General features: G+C 33.2%; 1 protein-coding gene across 1 annotated transcript in view; it reads right to left on the bottom strand.

Annotated features, from left to right (window-relative positions):
• Window positions 1–16372, bottom strand: part of LOC124365449 (WD repeat-containing protein 7) — a gene marked incomplete at its 3' end in the record, with an annotated part of 248780 nt that overhangs the window by 228747 nt on the left and 3661 nt on the right. The window contains exons 2-7 of the mRNA XM_046821431.1: window positions 13245–13417; window positions 11440–11546; window positions 11172–11250; window positions 9275–9443; window positions 8548–8738; window positions 3138–3283 (exon numbers count right to left, since the gene is read on the bottom strand). Of these exons, the coding sequence (XP_046677387.1) occupies window positions 3138–3283; window positions 8548–8738; window positions 9275–9443; window positions 11172–11250; window positions 11440–11546; window positions 13245–13409 (857 nt within the window). The remainder of the gene's footprint in view (window positions 1–3137; window positions 3284–8547; window positions 8739–9274; window positions 9444–11171; window positions 11251–11439; window positions 11547–13244; window positions 13418–16372) is intronic.

Below are 16372 nucleotides of genomic sequence, written 5' to 3' on the forward strand. Positions count from 1 at the left end.
CCAACAGCCAGGAGACAGCAGATTAGAAGAGGACCTAAACCTCTTAAAACCACCCTTTAATACAACCATTTGATCTGACCGCCACAACATGGGAAGAAGTAAGTCAAGTAATACACAACCTAAAAAACAAATCATCGAGTGGTACAGACGAATACTCAATCAAAAGTTGTAAAGCATTGCGCAGTGGAATTGATTCATCCTCTTGCATCAATTATAAATAAATCATTTTCCCTGGGCCAATTCCCAACAAAGCTTAAAGTCTCCAAGGTCCCTTATCCCCAGCACAAAAAAGGACCAAAAACTGACCCAAAAAACTATAGACCCATTTCCTTAATATCAACGTTTTCAAAAATTATTGAAAAAATAGTATTGAAGAGACTAATGACGCATCTTACACAACAGGACTTAATTACTGACTGCCAGCATGGCTTCCAGAAGGGAAAAATCTACTTTATCTGCCATCATAAGTCTGGTCGAATCTATAATTGACAGCATAGAGGAGGGACAATTTGTCACTGCCTTATTCCTAGACTACAGTAAGGCCTTTGATTGCTTAGGACACAGCCTCATCTCTAAAAAACTTGCAGCTTTGGGAGTAACAGGTCTGGAAAACAAGTGGTTTGATAGTTTATCTCAAAGGGAGATCCCAAATTGTGGAGATTCAGCATACTACATCTGCGTCACTAGCATGTTCAGATCTTGTCCTCAACCAATTACTAGAGGAGTCCCACAGGGATCTGTGTTGGGACCCATTTTGTTTATTCTGCTGACTAACGACTTCCCAGCTCTAATTCAAAATGAAAGTACGAGCTGCATAATGTACGCAGATGATACCACTCTTCTTCTAAGAAATGACACAGCTGAACAATTGTACAGTAACTCTATCACATCATTAGAAAGGGCCATAATCTACAGTAAATTAAATGACTTAGCAATAAACCCTGACAAAACTACACAGGTACACTTTAGCAGGAAGAAAGAGGTACCAGCAAGCATTCCCAATATACCAGTGGCTAACCAGATCAAGTTTTTGGGAGTAACTCTCGATAGCAGACTCACATGGGCAGATCATGTAAACAACATATGCAATAAAATTAGTACAGGCATCTACGTTGTTAAACGTATTAAATGGGTAGGCTCTCTGGAAGCGGCAAAAAATAGCCTACTATGCGCTAATAGAGTCTCACATTAGGTATGGCCTTATAGTCTGGGGAACCTCCCAAGGAAACCTCAAGAGAGTTCTGGTACTCCAAAAGAAGGCAGTCAGGACCCTTGCAAACCTTGAGCCACTACAAACTTGCCGACAGGCCTACCAGACCCTAGGCATACTTACAGTACCTGCACTTTACATTTATGAAGCCATCTTGCACGTAGATAAACTACATCTGCAGACTCACATGGACCTCCATAATTACCCCACACGCCATGCCTCAAGGCTCACCCTACCTCAACACAGAACAGCTTTATACGAGAAGAAACCTTCATACATTGGCCGGAAATTTAAAAACCTTCTACCAGACTACCTCCGCAGCCTGACAGGAAACAGACTAAAGAACCTACTTCGAGAGTTTTTGCTGAAGAGACCTGTATACACCATTGAAGAGTTCCTGGAATCTGCTAACACTGGAACCACGTGATTTTAAAAATTGAAGCATAAAACCTCCTAAACTCACAATGATGAACACTATTAAACTGTAATTATCTAACTTTGCATTATGTATTATATTTTGACAAATTACTGTACTTAATGTTCACGTAATAAAGACATTTTGATTTGATTTGATTTGATCATTTTTAATTCATGACAAATAAAAAGTGGTTATGTCGAAGTTTAAAATTATGAACTGAACTCCATTATTGAAATTGAAATGTTAATTAAATAAAAAAATAAATAGAATTAAGAGATAAGAGAGTCTTGCAAAATTATTTTCAATGCTTCACATGTTATCCATTGGCTGAGCATTAGCAAATCCTATCACTTGAAGGGATACGTCTTCACAATATCTTGAGAACCAATTGACGTACAGACTTGACATTTGCATGAAGCTTCATTCCTATATGAGCAACATCGAGTTCGATGATGGTGCATGTCACTCTGTGAGATTTAGTGAGCGTTAGTGAAAACTTTTATACTGATCTTCCTTGTATATCCTGATCAAACTGGATATTGTCACATGACATTTTAACACGTGACATAGTAACAAATGTTACCTAACTATCCGTAATAAATCTCAAGAAGATTTCATCTGTAGACTTTAAATTTTTATGGAACTTAATTTCGACATAGACAAGAATGAGTTCTACCAACTCCGTGAACAGGCACAATTTCTCTTTTGTCTGCCGAGGGGGAGGAGTAAATTTTTGTTATATAATTGTCTGTCTGATTACAGGACGTCTCAAGAATGAAATGAACTAACTACAAAGACCTAAAGTTTGGCATGCAACCTCAGCGAAGCCTGTTACACAACTCACATTGTGTTGCAATCCTACCTTGTAGATACTTTAGCACAGCTTTCTCAAGTAAAATTTTGATTTTTTTTAGTTGGTGTTGAGCAAAACTTGTTCTTAACTATAATTAAGAAATACAATTTATACAACTTGTCTATAATTTTGGTAGTTGTTTCTTTGAAAATTACTCAAGGCGATCTTTTCATAGGTTGTTACAACTGATCTGACTCGCCACTTAAATACTCAAATAATTTTAACTAAATATTAATTACTTTAATTACTCTCAAATACTTCACTGTAATTATGCAACTGAACTTTATTGCATAAGCATACAAAGAAAGTGAAACACTCCAGTTTTGATAAAGCTTATTGTGGCTTTAGGCTGTACAGCAAAATTATTCAGTATTATCAATGGACTTCTTTAAACAGTTTTAATATTATAAAAATATCAAATTATGATGACAGAAAAATTTTACTCACTGCAGAAGTATACTTGTGATAATCACCAATATTTAACAATCTAACCAAAAACTACAGTGAACTCTACATCTCTTCCCTACAGAAACCAACAAATCTGTACTCAATACAATTCTAAACCCAACCAGAATCTTGAAATCTTTCACTATAAAGATGAAAGGATTGTTGAATGAAACCTATTTTAAGATACAAGCCACTTGACAGCCACTCACTTGGCTGGCAGCCTGTACATGTAGGCCTTCCCCTCGTCTGTCCACACCAGAACCCTGTCTGGGGTCAGGAACTGGCCACCTAGCCAGCGTTCCCCACGGGGAGATATTACAGAGCACAGCACGGAGAAGTCTCCAGCATCATAAATCTGGAACGGTAAACAATTGTCAAAATCAATAATCTCTACAAGTTAATATATCATTGACTATATCCTACGAGTAAGGTTGCATATCACAGAGTTATGGGCAGCTGCAGAGAATCCTTCAAGAAAGAATTGTGACAATCATGCTCTGTATAATCAAGCTATAAAGAGAACAAAGATAAACTTACCCGTATGTGAAGATCATCACAGCTAAAACAAAATAATTATATATGGCACAAAACCTTCATGATGGACTGTAAACTGTACAATTTACTGCCACAGGGCCTAAGACACACATGGAAGGACCTCTGAAAAAGGCCCAAAAAGTGGTTTTGTCTGTCCACACACTACAGGAGTATTCTGACAATACAACAATGAACTGAAAATTACATTATTAAAGACTTCCTACATTCAAAAATGTACCATATTCACCTCTATAATACTCTCGCAGCAACTAATGATTGTGATTTTATCTTGTATTTTTGACACTATGACTGTAATTCATGTTCATGCCAATAAAGAATGAAAAAATTAATTTCTTAAGAAGTCAATAAAATGTGGAAATGTGTTTGGACTGTTTCCCTATAATCCCTTGAATGCCGACACTCGGACTGCTCTGTAGAACTGTGGTAATAATGTGGATCTGACAAACATGCCATATAAGAGTTCAAGACAGTTAAATATCTCTGATTAAATTTTTCTAATTTTGAAATATATAGGTCTATGTATACACATTTGTTTGTTTATCAGAAAGTGCCTAGACTAACAACATGTTTTTCTTTTAACCCAAGAACTGGCATGCACCTTAGCTCTTTAACCTCTTACACAGAGTTCAACAAAAAATTAATTGCAAAATCAGTTACTAAGCAAATATTATTTAATTCAGCATAGAATACAGTATATTATAAAAGAAATAGAAACTGGTTTACCTCTACATTCATGGATTTATGGTGCTAAGAAGTTGTAACTTTTATTTTCTACATTTTTTTTAGTTTCAGCAGCCGATAGAAATCACTAATCACCTTCAATTTAAAAGTCCAAAATATACTAAATATCTGGGATGTTATACTGATTAAGAAAATGTCTTTATATTTGTATTTATAATGAAATGTATTTATAATACACAACAAAAACAACGTAAATATAAACCGAACAGAATCCAGCTGAGTTAAACGAGAACAACTGTCAAAATTTCATAGCGCATCAGGCATCTTTAGCCTTTAGCAGCCAGTAAAATACAAAGGAACTTGTTATGTATAAAAGTGAGTACATTCAAAAAATATGATACGGTGTTGAATCTGCCAATTACAATGATATAACTTTTATTATGATTTTAATGAAAATTGTTTAAAAGATGCCGTAATTAGCAGATGATGTTTAATATGCTGCAAACTATAACTCTGCCAGTTTACGGCAGTAAAAAATTTGTCTTAAATTATGACTTTGCCAATTCTAGGGTTAACTTGGTCATAATTTTAAACTCAAAATCATATTTAATTGTTATGGGAATTTCAGATGTTGTAAAACTAGACCCTTAAAAATGACAACCTTATTTTCTCAACTGTCTCTTATTACTTCCTAATACTAATAGAATTCTTACTCTGAATTAGGATCTTCTTTGTTGAATATTAATCAAAATCTGTCTGAAAAATCTTTTCATAGTTTGCAGATGGTGTTTTATAAAAGTTGTAATAGAATAGAATAGAATAGAATAGAATAGAATAGAATAATTTATTGGCCACAAGATATTTCACACAAATACATAGGCAGGTCAGTATAATTTATAATTGTACTTCACTAGTTAAAGAAGTCATTTGTCAGTCCATTGACTCAATAAAAACTCACTTATTGAATAAAATGCATTATTTAACAAGAAATTATATAATTTTGATTTAAAAGAACAGTCTTTTAATTTTTTTTCATTTCCATAGGCAATTTATTCATGAATTTAGATGCAATGTGCAGAGGGTTTTTTTCACTTTTGCTAAGTCTATGTGGAGGTAAATTTATTAAATGGCTATTTTCTTGTATTGTAACGAGTGGATTTCATTTCTGAGCATTAATTCTGTCTTCATTTTTTCTAAGATACAACAAGCATTGCATTATATACAGACAAGGTAGAGTAAGAATCCTGAGCTGTACAAAAAATATCCCTACAGTGATCAAGCCTACCAGCTCCAGCAATGATACGGATAGCCTTTTTCTGTAGTATAAATACCTCTTCGGCATGGGAGGCTCCACCCCATACAACAAGACCATAGGTAATATGTGATTGGAAAATACCAAAATAGGCAGTGCGGATCCCGTTCTGGTCCAATTCACCACATAAGCGTTTTAAGGCATAAATGCTTCTGCTAAGTTTAATTTTGAGACCAATTATGTGTTGATGCCAACATAATGTTGGATCAAGGGTTAAGCCCAAAAAAGTTGGATTTTCTGTGTGTTGTTCTGGTTTTTCTTTAAGGCCAAAAAAGGTTGTCACTGTTTTATTTGTATTTAATACCAATTCATTAGCAGTCAACCAATTTTGAATGAGATTTTGATTTGATTTAGCATGTGCCAATGCTAGACTGCTACTAGGTTGTTTTATTTTATGATTGTAGTGTCATCAGCATAGAGGACGACATCCGCAGGTACACATTCACTTAAATCATTGATCATAATAATGAAAAAGTATGGGGCCAAGCACTGACCCTTGCGGGACACCACAATTTACATCTAGGCTGCTTGATTCCTTGTTGTTGCTTACTACATATTGTTTGCGATTTTTCAGGTAACTTTGGAAAATTTTTAAGCAGAGCCTTCAATTTTATAGTGCTGAAGTTTATTTACTAAAAGCTCGTGAGACACACAGTCAAAGGCCTTGCTGAGGTCACAAAAGGTGACCGCAGCAAGTTCCTTTTCTTCAAAGCAGCCTAGAATTTGTTCCAACCAATTTTTATTAAGGCATTGGCTGTAGAAAGTCCTTTTTCTAAAACCAAATTGTGAACTACAGATTTAACTTGTTAAACTCCATGTTAATGCATAAGCTGTTTGCTGATTATAATTTCTATTACCTTAGATAAGACAGGAACAATTGCAATAGGTCTAAAGTTGTTAAGTTGATCTTTTTTACCCTTTTTAAAAACAGGAATCACCTTAGTAACCTTTAAAATGTTAGGAAATTCACCTTGAGACAGACACTTATTAATTTAGAGCAGTAAGAGGAGTGATGTAACAGCAGATGGTATCTTTTACCAGTCTGTTTGAGAAACCAAAATGATCTTCGCTTGACTCTTATTGGACAACTGTTTTAACTACATTTAATACATCATTTTCAGAGACATCATTAAAAACTAAAACAAGTTACAGTCTCAGGAACATCTCTACGAACTAAAAAATCTAAAGCACAATGAGTTGTATTTTGACTAGTCCAGGGTCTGTTTGATTTCTTTTGAAACATTTACAAAATAATTATTAAATTCATCTGGAGTAAAAACATTATTATCAAAACCTAAGAGTCGCCACTTGAACCCTTCTTAGACTTATTTACAATATTCCACAATGATTTAGTTTGGTTTTCTGAACACTTTATTTTTAACATATTTGCCTCCTTTTTGGCTTCTCTTATTTTGTTCCTATAACATGCTTTAAGCCTATTATAACTGGTTCTAAAGAGATTGCAATTTTGCTGTTCACTCCCATTTTTAGCTAGTGAGTAGAGAAAGTCTAGCCTATTCTTTATTTCTCCAAGCTCAGGAGTGTACCAGTGTGTACCTCCTGTAGGCCTATTGGGTTTCTTAGTGTTTTCCAGGGTTTATTCTAATATTCTAATAATGTATATAATATACAGGACTGACTGTCATAAGATTACCTCAAGTATATTTATGAGTACTTCAACTTTTATACAGAAGGAAACAAGTGTTGTGTATCAATCAAAAGCTTAAAAATTCTAAGGGATTTGATAACATGATATTTATTGCCACTTAATGTTTTATAACTGATTTTCGGTTTAAGATCCGTTGACTGAAAGCGCCTCTCTACAGAGGTTAAAATATTTCAAGAATTGCGTTAACAATCTTTTCATGTAGTGTGAATTGAAAACTTACATGGTAATAAAAATAGTGTTTTACATACTATTCGATCATTTTATTCAATAAAAGTACTACAAATAGGCTATGTATGTTTTACTGGATAAGTAATAATTTTTATTGCTCATTACCAACAAATATTAAGAAACAAAATTTGAAAATCTGTAAATTTACTTACAATTAATTTATAGAACATACAAATATTAAACAGTGCATTTTTAAGAAACATGTTTCAATGTGGAATTTAATATTTTATATTAATGACATTAATGACAATTCGTTATGTACACAATGTATATATTGAGAAATTAGGATTTATTTTCTATTAACCAGTCTTCACAAATCAAGTAAAGATTAATAATTATTGGAATTAACTCTGCCCAATAATTTGTAGTCTGAGTTCGCCTGGTAAAGACAAGGCTTATCTTACGGAAGGAGGATCAGCCTGATGAAACGTGTTATCTTTATATAAAACTTGTGGATTTCTTAACCCTTCGCACACCACTAATAAATCCAATAACTTTCCTATAACACCAAGACAAGTAAAAGATTTTGTCTCTTTAAGTTCCAAGCTGATTTTTTTAGAACTAAATAATAAAGGGTAAAAACAAAAAAATATAAAACAGGACATTTTACTTAAAATTAGCTTAAGTATTAATAAAAATAAAAAAGAACTATTTACAAAACCGTTTATTTCAAGTAAATTTCAATTTTATTGTAAAATGTAATCAAACTGAAAAGTTCAAACTAATCACAACAATACGACACAAAGAAGAATAATAATGATATACATAGTAGACACACATTCGTGACAACCGAGAAAACCATAATACACACCATAGATATGTTTGGTTATGGCTATGTAGGAGACGCAGAACCGATGAGCAGGTGGTCAGAGTTAGACAAAGGGCACTCCCCTCTCCCTGCTGCAGAGTGAAGGTCATTTATAAATACTTCCTTGGCAACCGCCATAAGCACAGAGCGTGCATTAGGCATTTCAAAGGCCTTTTGTGAAATAAAAACTCTCCAAGAGACATAATCTATAATATCAGATATAACTTTATTTGGAGTTTTGGTCAAAGTCTACCATTCTAATATATTCCTCTACGGTGTGTGAAGGGTTAAAATCTATGGTAATGTCCTTTTTGGTGGTTTCCCTTTAAGCTCGAATGCTATATATAAAGCACAAGTGAGACTGACCTGCCAATACTTGGAGCACACGATGAGGACGGTACGCTGGTTTTGACTGCAGCAGGTGAGTGTGATGGCGTTGAGACACTTGATCTGCTTGCTTTCGTCTTCAAACAGTGGTTCTGAGTACTTGGTCTCACTACCGTTTAGTGTCCACACCTTCACCGTGCCCGTGGTAGTCAGGGCCAGCACCACATCATCTGCACCATACACACACAGCACTGTACTGCCACTGTTACACAACAACACAGCTACTAGTTAGTGGAAGAACTTGTGGCATCAACTCGCATACACTGATGTATTATAGATTTAGTTTCAATCATAGAAATTACACTGTAACCATTAATCACCATTTAATCCACATTATGTCAACGGTCTTGTATAATATTATCTACAGAGTTAACTAAACCTTCAGGTTTTTATTTCTCTACATCCCGGATCTGACTATTTTCCCACTCATTTTGTAGTGCTCTCAGTTCTGGCCAAATGTTTCACGTTTCCTCATGAAACCAGCATCCAACCAAGACAAACTTATGAGTTAGTTCTAGAGGCACGAACTATTTTCTTACTTAAACTCCTAAGTCCTTAATTTCCTTGGTGAGTGGACTGTTAATGTAATATTACTTCTAAAGATCAGTTGAGCTTAGATTGACAAAACTATACAGGGCTTCAAAACTAATTCTTGTGCACATCATTTATCATATTAAATTCACCCATGACTTTAAAGGTATATTACCTTTCCTTTTAACAGGACGCAGGACATGCAAAGCACTGATCCAGTCAGGGTTGACCTTGGAGGAGAGTGAAAAAATGACCTCTAGACTGAATGGATCCATGACCAGGATCTCGGCATAGTATCCGTTACAGAACAGCTTGACATCCTCATTGCCATTCATCAGGTATGCCTGACACAAGATAAATAAAACAATAATACAGATAAATTAGCATACGATACACTATTGTAAAAAAAAAACATTCAGCCCTTAGCACCTGTTCCTGTATTTAGTAAATCTTTGAGTAATGGATAAAAAATCAAACTTTGTAATATTTTTAAAATTGACATTTTTTCTGTGAAGAACAATACAACTTCATCCAAAATTTGAACACAACAAAAGCTATAGCAGTTGTAGCTGATAATGTCGTAATGAATCTAGAAGACAAAACTGCAGTATCAATATTGCTAACTGATCCGTTTGGGACATTTTATTGCATTTTGCATAAACTTTTACTTGAGAAGGGTATAAAACATTTATACTGCTATATTGTAAAAAGAAGAGGACTTATTTTCATAAAGAAAGGCATTCTACTTAAGTGACAAGAAACAATAATGACTGTACTAAGTGAAAATCTATCTGCAATGACATTAAAATAGAAGTTTCAAAGTGTTTCTTTTTGTGTATGGTAGCTATAATGACTGCTACTAATATGCAATGTTAATCTATATTATAAGCTAATGATACATCAATTTAAATTGTGAGTTTAAACAACTGCAAAATAAAACTTTATCAGTGAAGGTAAATCACTAAGTGGTTTTTCTTCAACAATTTGTTATTGAATAATATTAATGCCTTTTAAAATTCTTTGATTGGCTTTCTAAGGCAATAGATTAAGTTAGAGTAATGTACTGACATCATTTTTGTGGTAGGTTAGCCAGAGATATTTGTTTATTCTTTTAACCGAAACAGTCTATGTAAAGATATACTATTTAGTTGACATACTATGCATTTTTCACTCACATCTAATATGGGATAATATGGGATAATATGCAATATTCACTGTTGCAGAATAATATGGGATAATAGCAACAGCTACAACAAAAAATGTTGCATAAGCAAAAGATAGTATTTATGATTATTTAAAATATACATGAAAGGAAGTCTTACTTTCCATTATTTTGAGAATATATACTTGTTCAATTTTTGTTTTTTCTTCATTAAATTATATATTGTTACTTTATAATTATGTGCTTTAAGTTGTTGAGCCACCTAGTTAAGTTTGTTTTGTTTCATAGCTCTATGTTTCAATAATGTTGGTTTCGTTTCTATTTGTATTTCTTTATTTTTATTTATTTGTTATATTAGACATCACTGAATATTAGTGTTATGATGCTTGGATATCGCTATTGCAGAATTACTTTTTATAATTAATTTCAATTCATTACAATCATATCATTATTAAAACATATTTTAGTAGGCTTAAAATATGTTTTATTCTTTGATTGACAACTACATTTTAATTGTATTATTTTTTTTTAACATTAAATATGCCAATAAAACATGAAGTGTACGTTTTAGACATTGGGCACTATTCACTGTATTCTTGTAGAAATATGAATTAAGATATTTTAACTTTGACCTTATATCACTTTTGTAATGTACTTAATAACTAAATAAAGAACTTTAATCTTGGATTCAATAATTCTATTATAAAAAGTAAGGAAATAAAATATCTCAAATTTAGAATCAATAACTCAAAATAGATAGGTAGTTAAAATATAAAAGCTACTTTATTGTGATGTAATACTAAATTCACCACTACCACATTTGCACCGCTCAAACCTTATATTTAATATATCCATCAAAACCAAAATATATAAACACTAACCGATATCCATGCACACTATACTACATTACCTGCATGTTGGTGTGTACGTACGGCAGTTTGACCACTTCTCTACATTTACCGTCCACCAAGTCCCAGGTACACATCTCCCTGTACATCATCATTATTAAACTTTCCACACACCAACTAAACATATCTATCTGTACCTGTATCTTATTATGTACAATAAGATAAATTTTAAATCATTATTATATCATTATTTATTGTAAAAGTTGTCCTAACCAACACTTAACTATTAATGCAACTTATTGTAGGCCTATGAACTGGTGACAGACTCACCCACTTTCCGAGGAACTGACAATGTAGTTATTGTCCATTATTATGCTTGCCTTTGCCAAGCACAAGATCGGTGCAGTGTGACCAACCAATAAACAGCGTGGCGTCATCTGCAATTCACCAGGTTCCTTTTGTAAAAGATTTGCAACAGAACAATCATTGATACTAACTCTAAATATTACTGATGAAAATCAATAGAGTGAGCCCATTCAGTCCACTAGTTTGCATTTATCAAAAACACCCAGGCTCCTTTAATACATTTTACTAACAATGCCTGTGCCTTAAAAAACTGACTAAGTTGTTTTAAATTTTAAGTAAGTGATAAACAATTTATTTCATTTAAGTATATTCTTCTTAATTTTATAAAGTTCACATTAAGAATTGACATTACCAAATGAATGGAAATCCACAAACATATGCATTGATGTTATCACATATGAAAAAAAACTTCTCAAATAACGGGAAATTAAAAAAATAAATCAATAATATCCAACAGAAACATACTATAACACTTCCATTATAAAATTCTTACCAATTTGTTTGTCAAGTGTTAATTTTACCGGAAACGTTTTTAGTATGGTATTTGTTTGTCATTATTTTTTTTAGATGACTATATTGAGTTATGTTACAAGTACAGTCTAGGACTAAATGTGTATTTAGCGATAAATTCTATTTAAATTTAAAATAATTTGTCACTACATGTTTTTACTGTGTCATAGCAAATACATAATTTTGGATTCGGTTTTAAAAATTATTACCAAATTAGATATATTTGCTTCCACAATCTTAACTCTTTTTAGGACCCTTGGTATTTATTTACTTTTTGCCCAAATGATCATTATTTTGTGTTAAAACTATATTGGTTTATGAAATATATTGTACAACTCACAAAGAATTCTTTTGTTTACAAAATTATTTTTACATAAATTGCCAAAATATTACAAAATGTTACAGTCGGAGTGCATTTATATTTCCTGTTAATTGCTGAAAGATTGAAAGTTGAAAAACGTTATCAAAATTGTATTAACAAGAAATATTAACAGTAACTGTCAATATATCATTAGTTGATCTTTTGACAGACTAGACTTAATGAAAAATTAACAATATATCATTATTTGGTCCTAAAAGAATTAAACAGCTTAATTTTTTAACATTCAACACTTCAACTACTATAGTTTAAGTTGCCGACTTAATTACAAGCTACCCATTGTCACGAAATCAAAATTAAGTCTCAGAATCAGAATCATCTTTATTGATAATCATCAAGATTACTAATAGTGTCAAGATTTTATTTTCACATGAAAACTATGTATTTTGAAAAATAGATAGCACATCAATCATAGTACTACACCTTCCTGAAGTGGTCAAACCTTTTTAAAAGCTTATTTCATCATCCCAAACGGAATACTAGTAGATTGTATTCAAAGTTATATTTGAGGACATTTTATAATCAGGTCAACAGAAAATGGCAAAAGTTAAGGATATCAAAAGTTCACAGTATGTTCGGCCTATACAAGACTAAGGTCATATTCATTTTATTTATGAATATACAAATTGTAAACAATTACATTCTTACAATAAAAGTAGATACTACCTTAAACTTATTTAATTTCTCATTTAGTATAAGCAATACTGACAAAAATAATTACTTTATTTATCACACAAAAGGAGTTTTCTGATCCTGGACTGCAGAAAAATAAAACCATTAAGATTTTTTTGTTTTTTCAATAATTGAGGTTTTGGTTTGTTGAAATTTTCAACTACATTTAGTTTTAAATATTGTTTTAAAAATATATTCATTTTCCTACCTTTAGAGTGTCTGGTTCAACCTGCCAAAGACAAATCTGCCCATCATGACATCCTGTGACCAGTGTGCGATGGTCTTTAGACAAGAACACACAAGATATACAATGTGTCGGGGCTGTCTTGCCCCACAGCACTACTGGCACAACGAGGTTGGTGCCAGCTGACATTGTGGAATCTGCACGGCAACAAACAAACAACATATTAATGATACTCTTATATACATCTCTGTTTGCTATAAGATTAATATATAACGGCATATTTTTTCCAATTAAAATAAACCTACTTCACAAAAAAGAACACAAATCTATATCAAATGATTCCTGTGCACAGTCCAGCTAAAATTGGACAAAAGTCATATTCTGCAAATTACAAGTGTTGTTTTGATGTTTAACACACTGTTTGATGTTTGACACTGACTGTGGTAGATACAATAGAGCAGTTGCTAACTCACGATCACTTTTAGCAGTGAAGAGGTTTAATTAACTGCATTGTGTTGTACGGCAACCTCAGAGTTAGGTAATGAACAACAGTCTCTGACAAATGATGAATGCCTTGCACTGAATATTTAAACATGTGTTAACTTTCTTTTACCTTGAACATTTTTGTTATGACTATTGATACAGTAGTAAATGAACCAGATGTGATGGCAAGTAGAGTCCAACAGAGAATGTTCAACTCCCTAGAGTTTGAATGTTCACATTCCTTTTATTGCAGCATCTGGTCTTGTTGTCACAGACTTTCTTTGGATCTCTTTTTTAAAGGTTGTAAGCTTAGTAGATATGTCGTCTGTCCCTATAGATGATTTAGGTTTCAGAGTATCTATTGATTTAAGTACATAATTTTCAGTTATTGATCGAAACTGGAATCTGTTAAATGGTATTGATGTTGTATGTTGGTTGATAATGTTGGAATTGATGTTGTTGTCTTGAAGGGTCTTTTCTGCTGTTGAGGTTAAGATACTGTTGAAATTATCAGCTACTTCTACTGGATCATTAATGATGGTTCCATTGACATGAAGTTGACGGGGACTTTTAGGATTAACTGTGGCTTTCTTTTCTGAATTAACTACCTGTCAGACCGCTTTTGTCATATCGTCTGCTCTTTTGACGTGGTTAGCATTTTGTTACTTTTGTAGAGATTTTAGTTTAAGGTCATATTCTTTTTTTCTTTCCTCTGTAATCTTTTTGTCGCCTGTTAGGTCTGAGCAGAGTTCACGTCCTAGTGCTTTGATATTAGCACTCTTCAGGTTTGTGCACTCATTATCCCAGCATTCCTTCGTTGCATTTGGTTTCTTGTAGGTTTTTGTGTAAGGGCAGGCAATATTCAGATTAGTCTGAATTATACTATAGAACGTATTACATGTCATATTAACATCTTCACTCAAAACAATACTTTCCCAGTTTTGGTTCTACAGGTTTGTCTTAAAATAATCAATGGATTTTTACTGAAATTTCTCTTAATTTCTTTGGTTTTCTTGGGAATGTCTCTGGAAATATTTAATGTTGTTATTAGCGCAGTATGGTCCGATAGGCTCGTCAAGATGACTGTTGTGTGGATTTTGTCAGGTTCCATATTTTTGCAGATCCAGTCTATTGATGATGTGGTTTTATGTGTTATTCTAGTTGGCAGTGGCTTTAATCTAGTTATGTTAAAACAGGATAGGAAGCCCTCTAGTTTGTTGCTGTCAGCCTTTTCTTGTAGTAGATTGTTAACATTTATATCCCCCATGATCACAATATTTTTGTTAATTTGGAGAGGTCGGTCCAGGATATCTGTTAGGATGTCAATTGCATTGTCCAGATTGGTGTTTAAAGATCTATATACTCCTAGCACTAGCAGGGTTTCCATTTTTAGTTTTATTTCAAGGAGTATTGCTTCACACACAAGCTCTGTTTCAAGTCCACTTGTGCTTAGGAGTTTTGCAGAATTTTCTATTCCTATGTTTATATAAGCTGCCACACCTCCTTTTATACGATTCCTCCTGGAGAAGCCCCCAATCAGAGAATAGCCAGACTGTTCTTTCTTACTTTACAGTGCTCTTTGCGGTCTCTTCACTGCAATTTTTCTTCATATGCTCCTTGAAAAAGGCACTAAGTTTCATGAGGAAATCTTTATAATCTTCATCATTTCCCTTTATTTATGAGTTTAGTGGAGGGTAGTTGCTCAGCTACATTTTTAGTTTTATGTTGCCTGGTATTTGATGCCCAGAGGCATTTTATTTCAAAAGACAGCTTTGGCTACTTGAAGAGAAATACTACACATATTTGCCCTCTTCCCTTTGATTACCCGGGGCTTTGTCAGAGTATTCAATTTGATTCTTTGTTCAGGACTGCTTTCTGTCAAGGTATTTTTCAGTTCTTTCTTGTAGGTTTGGCTCATTCCTGAACTCAGGGATGAACTGCTTTCTGTCAAGTTTGTTCAGTTTTCTCTTGCAGGTATGGCGGGTTCCTGGGATCAAGGATAGACTATTTTCTGTCAAGTTGGTTTTCAGTTTTTCTTTGCAAGTTTGCCTGATTCCTGAGATCAGATATTGGTTTTGTTCTGTCGCAGTGTTATTCAGTTTTTTATTACAGGTTTGTCTGGCTCCTGAAGTTTAAGTATTAAGAGTTGTTTCCATCCGGTCTAGTTTATTTTTTACTTTTGATAATTAAAATAGAACAGAGATGGAGTTGTTCCTATTTACTTTGGGCTCTTAAATACAAAGGGAAGTTTGTGTTGCAGAGTCCTTGAGATTGTTTGTTTTTATTTCTTGATTTTCAGTTTTCTTTTGCTGTACAGTAATATTTTTCCAGTTCTACTATTCTTTTTACATAGCTATCAATGAGTTGTCCCATTTTAAAGTCATGCTCCTCATAGATACATTATACTTTAAGATGAAATTTCTTCTCTTTTGCGACCTGAGCCTGGACATCCACGTTTAGCTGTAATAAATGCTCTATTTTGTCAATGTGTTTCGTCTCTTCATTTTCCATCTCTTCCACTATCCTCCATAATATTTAGTTCGGTGTTGAACTGGAGAATTTCTTCTTTTAACAGTTTATTTTCTTAAACTAATACTAACCTTATTTTTGCAGCCTTCTCCAATCTGTCCTCCTCACTCTTTGAGTTTTCTAGATATTCTGTAAGGCCA

This window comes from Homalodisca vitripennis, chromosome 6, assembly GCF_021130785.1.
Source record: "Homalodisca vitripennis isolate AUS2020 chromosome 6, UT_GWSS_2.1, whole genome shotgun sequence".
In the NCBI taxonomy this organism is placed as follows: Eukaryota; Metazoa; Arthropoda; class Insecta; order Hemiptera; family Cicadellidae; genus Homalodisca; species Homalodisca vitripennis.